The sequence below is a fragment of the Maniola hyperantus genome, chromosome 10, assembly GCF_902806685.2.
Source record: "Maniola hyperantus chromosome 10, iAphHyp1.2, whole genome shotgun sequence".
Classification (NCBI taxonomy): domain Eukaryota; kingdom Metazoa; phylum Arthropoda; class Insecta; order Lepidoptera; family Nymphalidae; genus Maniola; species Maniola hyperantus.
In genome coordinates this window covers 14,304,399-14,318,082 of record NC_048545.1, presented here as the reverse complement: position 1 = coordinate 14,318,082, position 13,684 = coordinate 14,304,399, and the positions used below count along the sequence as shown (strand labels likewise).

Below are 13,684 nucleotides of genomic sequence, written 5' to 3'. Positions count from 1 at the left end.
CGCGGTTAGCGCCCCATCAATTGAACCGCCCTCTATAAATAGTTCAAGATAAAATACCTTCTTCAATCATGTCTTTACCTTTTTTGAAAATCTTTTTTTTACAAATTACTAGATAAGTATGGCTACTTTTTATGTACCTATAGTATGCGATAGGTCGAGATGGCAATCGGGGTAGGGACGCCCCAGACACCCGCTCAGCCTTCCCGCTAACCCGATGCGTGATAGGGCGGGTGACGTGCGGGTGTGCGGGGCGTCCCCCCGCCTTATACCCCGATTGCTATCTCGACCTGTACCCGTAGTACAAGATTTTACAGTTTACTGTATAACGCGGCGGTATTTCGACTCTCGAATTTGGTTTGGTTTGGTGAGACGTAAAATCTTGTACTACGGGTACTGTCGCGTACTATACCTACTTAATATTAACTAGGTATCGACTTTAGGTAAAACAAGCTGTGATAGGTAGCTTAGTAGTTAAGACCTCGGATACCCATTCGGGAGGTCGGTTCGATCCCGGGTATGCACCTCTTAACTTTTCAGAATTATGTGCGTTCACTTGCTTTAACGGTGTAAGGAGACCTGCATGCCTGAGGGTAAGATCTATAGAGCAAACTTTGATTTAGGTTAGACTTAAGACAAAAGTTAGTTAAAACGAGACAAAGCTATATCTCTCACATAAATCTGTCTCGTTTTAACTCAATCTTAAATCTGAGCAAAGTCAAAGTGCGCTCTGTAGATCTCAGCCTGAGATTTCTCCATAATGTTCTCAAGGGTATGTGAAATCTGCCAATCTGCCCTTGGCCAACGTGGTGAACCATGGCCAAACTCTTCTCATTACTGAGAGGAGACCCGTGCTCTGTAGTGAGCTGGCTATGATAATGATGATGACACCTGAGTGTTTGTCAAATGGTTGACCCAATCTTGTCCCACTGTTCTGGCGGAGTTTGCAGGTCAACCCAAGAGTCTCACGAAATATGGTCTGTTATTTACTCGCAGGAACAACACTTGGAGCTAATTCCGGTGCCCGTGATAAATCACGGCCTGGACACACGCCTGCGAGAGGTCCGCCCCTTAGGCGCAATGCACACCGCCGGAGAGAGTTTATACTTGCTGGTTTGCAGCTGTTTCTTGCTGGCTTGGTAGGAGACTTTCCGAACCAATGGTAAATTCTTTGATGATTCAAAATTTGTAAGTAGGTATTTGGATTTAACAAAATCTATTTATATTAGTCGAACGTATTAAGAGCGACGCACGGGGCGCAATGCTCTCCAGGCGAATCGGAGCGCGGCGCGCTGTTTTGAGTTGTTTTTGAGAGTTTGAGTTGAGATACCACTTCACAGCTATATCAAAGTGTATAAAGTTGTAATCAAAAAGACTCGCCTGCATAATATTGCAAAGGACTCTATATATAGTCTAAGATAGTCTTTGGGTCTATATAAAAGGGCTCGGAAGACTCGGCTCATTCAAAGTCAAAGTCAAAGTCAAATGATTTATTCAAAATAGGTAATTAATAACTCTTTTTGATGGTCAGATGTTGGATTTCTAAGATATACTTAGTGGTGATAATTATTACGCAAACTTAAAACTAACATTAAAACAAGACTCCCAGTCTCTACGGTCGGTCGAGTGTCACATAATATGGGGGTTCGAGTAGGTATATGGGGTTCGATAATATGGGGGTTGTCTCTATGTGAGCTCCAGTACTTTTTAAATTGTCTTTGTAGTTACCTACTCAGAGTTTTTTAAGACTCGAATCGCTGTTAATTAATGACTTGGGCTCGACTTGACTTTAGACTAGAGATTTTTAGCGCACTCAGACTTCAAAATTACGACTCGAATCCTTTGCAACACTATCCGCACTTCCCGTATCTCGTCTGTAGGCGTTGGCCCTAAGGGTCCGCCCTCAATAGCCCTCCGGAGTCCGCACTAATGAGGCGCCGTCACTCTCAGAGTGGGATAAGCGTTGACAAATAAACGCTGTGTTGGTTATTTACGACTGTTTTGGCTAAGCTCTTCCTTCGACCAAACAGAAGTAGAGTTTATTATACTTATTATAAGTAAGATCTATAAGGTAAAGTGTCCACTAGCAATAAAACTTGCAGGAGTAGGTACTAAAACTTTCACAAATTGGCTTATTGTAGGCCGCGATTACACCTGTAAATACTAACGTGCCTACCTAAGCCGCTTACGTGATTAATTTATGACAAACTAGCTGAAGCCGACGACTTAGTCCACGTGGACTACACAATTTTCATTTTACACACCCCTAAGTGGTTGTATTTTTAAAAATTCTTTCTTAGCGGATGTCTACATCATAATAGTTATCTGCATAACAAATTTCAGCCCGATCCGTCCAGTAGTTTGAGCTGTGCATTCAGTCAGTCACCTTTTCCTTTTATATAATATTTAGATTTAGTACTTAATATAAATCTTCTTATACCTACCTAAGTAGTTTATAGTATAGACTGACAACTTATGTAGGTACCTAAGTTGAAAAAAAAAAACCGGCCAAGTGCGAGTCAGGCTCGCGCAATGAGGGTTCCGTACTACAGTCGTATTTTTTCGACATTTTGCACGATAATTCAAAAACTATGATGCATAAAAATAAATAAAAATCTGTTTTAGAATGTGCAGGTGAAGACCTTTCATATGATACCCCACTTGATATAGTCACTTACTTCGAAAGTTGAAAATACTAATTATTAGTTCATGACCACAATTTAATTTTTTTTGTGTGATCTAACCCTAAATTCACGGTTTTCAGATTTTTCCCCAAATGTCAGCTATAAGATCTACCTACCTGCCAAATTTCATGATTCTAGGTCAACGGGAAGTACCCTGTAGGTTTCTTGACAGACAGACAGACAGACAGACAGACAGACAGACAGGCAGACAGACAACAAAGTGATCCTATAAGGGTTCCGTTTTTCCTTTTGAGGTACGGAACCCTAAAAATTACGTCCATTGACTTATATAATTACTTCGTACTTACGTCAGTAACACTTACAAATGTACCTAACTAATCGTGACCAATACATTAGGTAATAAGTACCTACTAGCTGACCTGTCCCAGCATCCTCGAGTGGAATTTTTGGAAATCGGTGATTAGGTTGGTTACCAAATTCCACGTTTCTTACTTCAAAACGCTTATTTTACGCTCTTAGAAGAATCCTTATTGCATACTTACGTTACTATATTAAGTATAAGATTGTGTAAACTTTCCTTTGACCCACCAGTTTTTTTTTTAAATTCATTATAGGCAAAGTTTAAAGTTGTGCGTCGTCCATCAGTATCAGTGCTAGAATTTTTTAAAGTTAGAAGCCATCCTATGCGGCACATATACATCATCTTTGTCCATTACAAAGGCATTTATTGTGTTTATTTATGCGTTTTATAACAAACCGTCACAGTCAAATTCGCCCGAGTATGACGTATGGCCGGATATAGCGGAACGTATGACTGTATCGTAAGCGCGGGTTGATTGATGGCCGTCCTCTAAGCGTCGATCATGCTCTGTCACGGTGATTTGTATCCGATGCTTTGTTTGGAACCATTTCATTTATTTAGATAGCTATCTGCCAGCTGAATTTTAATATTGTAACATCAGATACAAGTGAGTTGTTATTTCTGTACAAACAAAACCTTGAAGGGCCCAGAGGACCACCTTGTTAAACACCCTGTTTATGTATTGTGATAAATTTAATTATCAGGTGATTAGGGATATTAATACTACCCTTGCCAATAAACAAGTCCTTCAAGGAAGCATACCTTTACAATAGTCCTAATAGTTCTACTAGGACTATTTCACTATTGTAAATCTATGAGTAAGCATAGATGTCAGTTATGAAGATTACCACAGCCTCTGTGGTAATCTTCATAAGATACAAGTGATTTGTTACTTTTGTATAAGCAAAACATCGAAGGACCCAAAGTATCACCTTGTAAGACACTCCAACTTATGATCGTGACTGAGTTCTCCTTTTTGATAGTCTGGCTAACGAAAGAAAAGACTGGAAAAGCGCGGCAAATTTAAAAAATATCAGTATGGCAGCTCTGAAATTAGTATAGCAGACCTGGAATAGCCTAATTTGATAAAACAGAAATGAAAGTAGGTAAGTAAGTCTAAAGTATCAAATTAGGTTATTCCAGCTCTGTCATACTAATTCTGGGGCTGCCTTTCTGATATTTTTAAATTTGCCGCGCTTTTCCAGTCTCTCCTTTTGTTAGCCAGACTCTAGGAACAACATTTCAGGTATGTAAAGTAGAAAAATGAATAGGCGACCTTTTTGACAAATCTAAATACACACAGTAGCTATAACAAAGAAATAAGAGTAGAAGAAATAATTAAATCTTTAAATTAGCTAAACAGCACTTTATTTGCACATTTTGGTCCTATTGAAAACATCGTAATAAATATTTCAAATCGATAAAAATATATTACAAAACATAGGTACACAATAGAGCCACAACACAAAATGAAATTATATACACACACCCCAGGAATAAGATAGCTAACTCAGACAAATTATTTAATAGTATTGTCGCGCTAGGCAGGACTTCATACATTGCTTTAACAATCGAAATTCATAAAATCAATTTATCTATGATCTGTCGATAAGTAGTTCTAAAAGTACTAAAAAGAAAATAACCTTGCTAAGTAACTTATCGACAGATTATAAATAGATTGATAGATATTAATTTCGGCAGTAAAAAGCTTGAGCTTCGTTTTAGATGCTATCAGGGTATCTGTCCACTGAAGCAAAGCGGAGCGGAGGTGTAGGTACTCAGCAGACCGATCAGATTACATAGATAGATATGATTATATCGCCCAATGGTACTTACAAGAATAACTGATAGTGATTAACTATTTCGTTAACATATTATAAAAATAGTTGTGTTTTTCCTTTAATATGTATTTCTACTTAACCAGTAGTAGGTACTAACCACATTTCGATTGATAGCTACCTACATATTATTATTATTAAGAAGTTTAAAAATATTTACAAAAGCAGACTTTATAAAATATCACAATTATTATTACATCGCACAATAAGGTTGGCTTTTATTAAATTAAAAATATTAATTTAACTAGGTATTTTATAAATAAAATTATTTGATATGGTATCTGTGTACCTAAGCTTAATATTGCAAGAAAATTTTAATTTATTTTATTGTTACATCTAATAATAGTTATTTTAGTGTTAAAAACAATTAGGTACACTATTTTAAAACTACACAAATAGTAAACTAAAATGTGAAGCCTAAAAAAGAAGTGCCATCCTACTCACAACAGTAAAAACAGAACGGGACAGCATGATTTTTTTTACTAATTATTTTCAGCCAACCTTTGTAAAATGGTATGTGTAAAGTTGATTCAAACATTTATAAGCTTTAACGTTTGAGTACTAAGATTTGCATTTTAAGCTCTTTTAGAGACAACTCAGTATAATCCGTACAAAATAAATTAGAACTCACGCGCCATTTTAGCTCTACTATCATGTCAAAAGTACGATTCACCTATAATAACTAAAATCGTACTTTGGGCATGACAGTTGACACAAAAGTTAAAATGGCGGGCGAGAACTCACACAAACGTAAAACTTATTCCAATTTCCACACATCACTAAAATTGGACATCGTTATGCAAAACAGAGCAGAGATTTAATTTAATTTATTTTAGTTTTAATTTAATGTTTTTTTTTTTTTAGATTTAAGTTTATTAATAATTTAAAGATTAACTTAAATTCAGACAAAATTAGTTTTAGGAAATAATTATAGTACTTATTGGTAACAAAATTATTGTACTAATGATTTTTTCCATTCACTATATGATTTTTAGTATCAAAAGTTACAGATATGGTACAGGTTATTTCTATGGCTTTGACACTATTTTTGGTGGAATCTATCATTCATAACTACGTCCAATAACAAATTAATCAAATACTTGTATAGCTATCGACAGACACTTTATGAAAAAATATTTGTAACTCGCCATTGACTTATATATACCTACTATAGACTGGGTCACCTTATTTTGAAACATAGTCATAGGTGTCGTTTTATCCAAAGATGCGTAAACACCGCGGCAGTATCTGTGCTACTATGCGCATGCGTGTCACACACACAAGCGTACGGTTTTGTCTTCAAATATTGCTTATCCTCTTGAAGATTAAATAGGTATTTTAAATAATTATTGGGTTTCTACTTTCTAACAGTTTATGAAAAAAAAAACAAACATTTAACGAATAATGACCGCCACAGTTTTTAGCAACTAGCACGGCTACGGAACCCGGCCTTATGCATATTCTGACACACACGAGACCAGTTTTTTGACATAAAAGTTACTTGTTGAGGTGCTTTATATCATTAATCAAGATGTGTAAATAATATACTACATAGTCAAAGTTATGTGCCGATATCTATACAATGTGTCAAGTTAAATAGAACAGGAGCCATAACAAGATTCCTCCTGTTGTCTCCCTTCCTCACTTGCAACACGAATGTTTGAAGACGATCCGGTACTCTCCCAGAGACCTGGCGTTTCTATGATCTAGGAAGAAAATAAAATATTTCAAGTAAGAACACCTTCACACGTAATTAAGATCTATTTTGAATTCTTATTATTACGGAGTTATTTTTTTTCATTTATAGACTAGCACTTGGCTGCAATCAGACCTACTAGCATATGATGTTGCCGCTTCAGATGGTGTGCGCTTGCCTAGATGCCTGTTAACTCTTGACTTGAAGGTTATTATTATATTAGAGGTAGAGGGGAAAACTGATGGTGGAAGGGTGTTTTATATCCTAGCAGTTAGAATTAGAAACGAGGAAGCAAATCGCTCCCAACGTGTCTATTTTGAAATTTAAAGATTTTGACATTGGGTCTTAAAACATCTTCAACGATTATTCTTACACTTAAAAAAAAATATCAATATATCAATCATTTTTCGATATACCTATGCTTACTTCTTTTTAGACAGGTCTCTATAATTCTGATTCTAGTGCAGCTGCTGTAAGCTATAAAGCCAAAAGTTGATTTGAATAAGAACATGTTTGTTTACGCACATTTTCCTGTAAATTTTTAACAACAAAATTGTAGAATTTTTATAGTACTTTTTGAGTCCAAGGACTCCTTTATAGATTCCGGGAGTGCAAAAATCTGAAAAATTCCTTACCTTTTGCACTAACTCTTCAAATGCCAAATTGATACCCTCTTGAGTCTTTGCACTGCTTTCTATGAAAAGCATTCTGTGTTTTTGTGCGAATGCCTGACCTGCTTCTCTAGGTACTGCTCGCGGCTAATGAAAAAAAATTGAAAACTTAATATAATGGTTTATTTTGAGTTCTGACTGTGTAAAATAAAGTTTGTGGTTTTGGTTGTTTAGTTGGTGCTGTCTACATAAAAAAAAATTATGAGACAAAACTACATAAGATTTTTAGTTTAGTTCATAAATATACATCTTACTAATTAGTTAAAAAACAGAAGAATACAATATGTAATGATTTTAAAAGGAAGCCTATATTGTCAATGGTTCTTATTAAAAAAAAATATATATAAAAATCTAACCTTGTCAATTTTGTTCCCAACAACTAGACAGACAATGTTTTTCTTTGTTGTGTATACCTGTAGTTCTTCCACCCATTCATTTAGCTTTTGTAAAGTTTTTGGTTCTGAGACGTCATATACTAAAATTGCTCCATGTGCTTCTCTAAAACCATAATTAATTCATGAAATGCCAATTTTAAACAATAATAGTAAATATATTTTGGGCAAAGTATTTACATTATTTTTAATGTTTAGTTTCAATTCAAATCATTTATTCAAAGTAGGTACTATTGCAGGTACACTTTTTGATAGTCGGGATACAGATGATAGTGGCGATAATTTTAGTTATGTTAACTTAAAACTAAAGCCATTAATTTCAATGCATTTGTTATATTATCACTTATTTTTGACTTTATATTATTGTATGTAGTAAAGAAAAGTGTGCTATTGCATAATGCTCTCCACATAGTCTGACAATGTCAAATTCTGCACTTTTAGTCTAGTGTAAAGGCGGACACCGTAGACTGAGTAAAAAAGCTAGACTAAAGTACTGTGTAACCGCGTCTGAGATAGCAATAGCACGACGTAACAATGAATAACACGACAATTACCATTGTTTAGTAATCAATATTTGCATTAACCGATCAACAATATTTGTATTAAACGTTTTTTATGTGAAAACAAGTAAATAACTAATGAGAAATACAATGGCGCCACAAATTCTCAATGTGTGTTTTGCAATTAAAGTTGTAGTCCTTGAAGAAAACCGGTTACATGACAAGGGACAAAAAATCGGTTAGCTGCGTCTCTGTTTATCACATTAGTAACTTTATCTGTGCTCTCTTTTTAGTGTGAATGAGAAAGCAAACGTTCCTTTGTCAAGATTTTTTACTCAGTCTACGGCGGAAACAAATTATAAGAGGCGCCTGAAGGATGCAGCTTATAGGTATCTGGATAATGCATAGTACAATGAACTATGCAACTATTTAAACTGTCTGTCTGAGCGCTCGACTCCTTGTAATATGGTTAGTGACAGTGAATTTCATCTTTCACTTATCATGCAGCATTATATCAATTACTTCACCATCATCACTAACCGATAGATGTCCACTGCTGGACATAGGTCTCTCGTAGGGACTTCCACGTGCCTTGCACCACCAGAATCCAGCGGCTCCCTGCTACTCAATTGCTTAAATTAGTTTAAATCTTTTGTTATTAGATGTACCTATTTACCTGTAAAAACTATTTGTCAATGTCCTATACCGTTCCTGGCCTGCAGTGTCCCAAATGCCAAGTTTAACCTTCATTCCGTTCACCTCCATCACCTTGCATTTATAGTCCACTCCAATAGTGGCAGGAAATGATGCATTGTAGTCACCGGTTGTGAATGCTAGGATGATGCTAAAATGAAAATTTGTCTTGAAACAAGCAGTTCAAGATGCTTGATTGGCATTCATACAACAAAAAGACCCCTCACTGGGTGGATAAATAATAATCTTAAGCAATAACACTTAAAAGAAACCATTATAAACTGGTAACACCACTATTCACGACAGGTAGGGGACTTCTAACAAAACGTTGAGGCCTTAACGTCACTGACAGGCCTCAAATGTTAGTACATTTGTAACAGGTAGCCCTGTTTTTCTATGATTTTACATCACCATATATATCTACTAATATTTTACATATGGTTGATTCACAATGAAACCGAGAGCTCCCTCACTCTAGTTCACTCTGCCACTATGTTGTCTGCGCAAAGTTCAGAAATCCTTTGCGGGTTGAGTATTCAATTTTATAGTATTATGATTCCGAAAGAATGTTTAGATTTAACAATACACAAATTTAAAAAAATATAAATCTACTTTACTAAGTAGATTAATAAGTATTTTATCATGTCAAGGTTGCAGCTTTATATAGAGAAAGATAATAGCTAAAATATAATAAATGTTAACCTTCAATATTGTACATAAAGAGTTCAAGATGGTAATTTGTTGGCAAATAGTAGGTAGGTATAGGCAATGATTGGCATTTTTAAATTTTACGTTTCCAATGTTAATTAATGTTCAATCAAAGCACTGAACACTTTGCATAATAGTTTCAGCGTTTATAAATACGTATAATTGGTAAATTGTATGACATCATAGGAAATTTTGCAGTGAAATATGAGTGAAATATAGTTTTACCTGTATGACTCACGGGATTATAAACAAGGTAAAAAGCTTACCTAGACTTGCCGACACCGCTTTCTCCTATAACTAGAATCTTTAACGCAGCCACATAATCCATTTTCTAGTTTAAAGTCGATTGAAAAATAGTAATCGACGTGAAAAAAGACCTTTTTGTTTCTTTGTTGCAACAGGGCGGAAACGTCACAGATTTCGATTTTTCTCGACTTAATTACACACAACTCTTGATGTATCGTTGCAGATGTACTATAAAATGCGTTCGCTTTTAATTATTTGCTAATTTGAATACAAAAATCGCAATAAAAACAATACACATGAAATCGAAGTTAATGACGTTTTGCGTCTTGCGTCTGAAATTGTGACTGATGACGTTTGGTTGGTCGTTGGTCATTGGTGCGTGGTGACGTTTCTGCGTTTTGTTACTGCTAAAAATCGGTATTTTATTACAAAAACGAAAACGTATGAAAAACAAAATATTTTCTACAATATAAAGTTACATTTTACAGTGTAATAAGCATTGTGAAATATTATAAAAATATATATATATCTAAGATAGAGACACACACCACACCACACAATAATAGCCAAGAATAATAGTTAGTCAGCCCGCGAAAATTAAATGAAATTCTTATTTTCCTTGCTTTCGGCAATTTTCATGGGTGCCTACCACCGATCACAGAAAAAATGTCTTACTGTTCACAACTACCTTACTGTTCACAACATCACAAAATCTTATATAGGTACGTTTTTTTAAAAATAATAGAATAAGTGCTGGGTATCTACTTACCTACCTAATTATTCATGTTTAGATGCAAATTGCAATATAAATGCCATCTTTTGTTGTATTGTACACCTACGGTCTTTTTGCTACAAAAAATTTTGAAATTAGATACGGTGATTTCACCGTTACTTAATTATTTATATCAGAAATTTAGAATCATACCAGTTAGGTAACGTAGTTATATTTTGGTTATTTATACCTAGTTATTTTCGTGTCGCTCACGGTGGCTAACAGGCAATTTAAAGGCATTTTCGATTTATTAAGGCATTATAATATTTCCATCAAGGAATAGGTGAAAGCGTGCATAGTAAATTCTATTTCGCAAATCCCGAAAACAATGGAGATTCAACGGGGAATTGGCTAAATAAATCTAATGCGACAACCAAAGGGGATAGGGCAACGGGATCCAGTGACGCATTAGCGAAACTGAGATTTATTCGCGAATTGAATAATAAAGCCGCCATTCACGGCTGAGGAACGGGTGAATTTGAATAAAGGTCTACGTTCATATGGCTCCAGTTTAAAGCTGGTGTAAGTCGGAAAGAAACGACTCCAAACGAAATTCAAAATGGGTGTGCCGTGTGGTGGAATTAGCCGTGATCTTTTAGATTTTATATTACTTTAGACGGAAATGCAATTATTCGTCCGTTTAAACTGGGTATGAAATAACCTAGCTAATCTAAAGGAAAATCAAAAATCAAACAAAAAAAAACAACATTTATTTCGGTAAAACAATTTCCTAAGGTGCTAGAATGGCGACCTCGCACCTGAAGACGCAGCGTTGGAAGACCCCCCCACTAAGTGGACGGACGACATCAGACGAGTCGCAGGGCGCCGCTGGATTCAGACGTGCCGCAAGACCGTGGCGTGTGGAAGTCCCTACAAGAGACCTATGTCCAGCAGTGGACGTCTATTGGTTGATGATGATGATGAATTTCACATAGTGAGTAGAAAATAGAGACCATCCCAGTACCTAAGTGACTAGTATTACTAGATACTAGTACTTGTGGCAGGCGGCCCCGCTCTTCTATAACATCTAATTATACAATAATTTCAGTTACTATAGGTACCTAACTAAAGTGTTGAATGAAAATAACAATGAATTATTATAGCATCTACTTAATCTGGATAAAATGGAAAAGTTGTCATTGCCGTCCAAGACTAATTTGTCATCGAAAATAAATATTAAAAATTGAAATATCTAGGTAGGTAGGTACATTATACATCGATCGCTAGATAAAGACATAGGGCAAAAAGGAGGTCAGAACGGGGCATCGCGCAATAAGCGTATGTAGGCCTGAGCTGAATGGCGACTGAAGTTCCTGTACTTCGTTACAACTACAACTAGGGCGGCATTTGTGCATCAATGGATGGCCGCAAGTGACGTGTACTGATACTTTTTAACTCCGAAACAGGGGTGTCATAAGTTTGACGGCTTTGTCTGTCTATCTGTGGGCTCCTACTCGTGCTTTATGCATACTAAACGACAGCTGATGAAGGTAATTTCTGTGAACATAGGTAGGCCAAGATCATTTTGGTCATCTAACCTACGCTACGGTGGCTACTTGTTACTCGTATCTCTTCTGGGGATAGGTTACAAATGTCTACTCTGTGGCTGAGCAGTCATCGTGAAATAGAACATATTCTATACTCTATAGAAAGAGAGGTGAATATAAATTTTAGACATGCAGCGCTTGTTCAACAAGAGACGTCTTTCCGTAGTGATCGTTATACCTGAATCTGGAAGGTACCTACCTACTATTATTTTATTAATCTATGCCTATCTATACCCTATTGCATAGGTATTGAACTCTCATAATATTGTGTGGGAAGCATGGTTGATTGATGAACCAATGCCTACTAAATTATGTTCATTGGTTGGCCCTTGATTTCTATCAAGAACTGATTGAGGTAATAGGTATAGACCTTCTGTTGTCCATAGACAATAGAGCGCATTTATGAAGGATACTGATACAAATCCTCCCCTTTACCATTGAGGTACTGAGTCATGAATTATTCTAGAAGCATCTCAGTTAACATGAATGGTTGTTATAAAAGAACCGTTACATCAAGTAAACCGGGCGGTGTATATAACGCCTTTTGTACGGAGAAATAGGGTTGACACACAGGAAATTATGAGTGACGTGTGACCTAGTTGGGACTTAGTCTTTCTCTCTCTCTCTTTACGCATCAGATCATTGCTTAGGGTCGTGATCCCTTTCCATCTACGTATACAATACTGTAAAGAGAAAATATATTTTGTTTGTTTGTAATCGATAAACTCTGAAGCTACTGCACTAATTTTAGTATTTTTTTCAGCATTATATAAATACTAGCTGATACCCGCGACTTCGTTCGGGTGGAATTAGATTTTTAAAGGCGTTGTCTTTGTTGTTGCGACCGACAATTATATGTCACATAGATATGAGTGACATAGACAACGCTCTGCGTAGCCAAAAATATGTCTAAGGTCGATGTATCAAATCTTACCGGTTACTGTACCAACCTATTAAGGTTTTTATAAATCAATAATTTTTTTTACAGAAATTCAAAACTAGTACCAACCCTACACCTTTAACTCGACGTGGTATGACCGCATGACCCCTATTATGTATGCTTTATGGGGAATTAATAATTAATGGTGATCTCGGCAACTGTTATTTTAGCTGATGTTTTCCACAAACTTCTGCTCGTGTTAGTCAGTTAGTACCAGTCCGATATGACGGTTTCAAGAAAAAGGAGAATATTTTTCAAGAAACTGCGGTACAAATTGTTTGGTAAATAATTTTAAATACATATCAAAAATTGCATAACCGGCAGGAATCGAACCTGCATCTTCTGGGTTCGCGCCCGATGCCTGGACCAACTCGGCCACGGTTTCGCTTACCGCCAGTGACGAAATTTGTGATACGTATGTTCTCTCAGTACTGAACCGACTGTTTAATGCCATCTAGTAGCGGCACTTTAGTTATCGAAACTACTTTCAAAGGCCCATATTACAATGAAGCTCTTTGAACGAGAAATACTGAGAGAACATACCTACGTATCACAAATTTCGTCATTGGCGGTAAGCGAAACCGTGGCCGAGTTGGTCAAGGCATCGGGCGCGAACCCAGAAGTTGCAGGTTCGATTACGTACGTTACGCATTTTTGATATGTATTTAAAATTATATA

General features: G+C 36.1%; 2 protein-coding genes across 2 annotated transcripts in view; both read right to left on the bottom strand.

Annotated features, from left to right (window-relative positions):
• LOC117985911 (WD repeat-containing protein 44) overlaps positions 1-12,213 on the bottom strand; it is a 296,876-nt gene extending 284,663 nt beyond the window's left edge. The window contains exon 1 of the mRNA XM_069501569.1: positions 12,204-12,213. The gene's annotated coding sequence lies outside the window, so the exon portion shown is untranslated. The remainder of the gene's footprint in view (positions 1-12,203) is intronic.
• Rab18 (RAS oncogene family member Rab18) lies at positions 4,353-10,095 on the bottom strand. The gene is made up of 5 exons (XM_034972711.2): positions 9,768-10,095; positions 8,777-8,944; positions 7,565-7,706; positions 7,173-7,295; positions 4,353-6,547 (listed from the first exon to the last, which is right to left on the bottom strand). The coding sequence occupies exons 1-5, from the start codon at positions 9,827-9,829 to the stop codon at positions 6,434-6,436; spliced, it is 609 nt and encodes a 202-aa protein (XP_034828602.1). The 5' UTR covers positions 9,830-10,095; the 3' UTR covers positions 4,353-6,433.
• Positions 12,214-13,684: the final 1,471 nt, after the last annotated feature.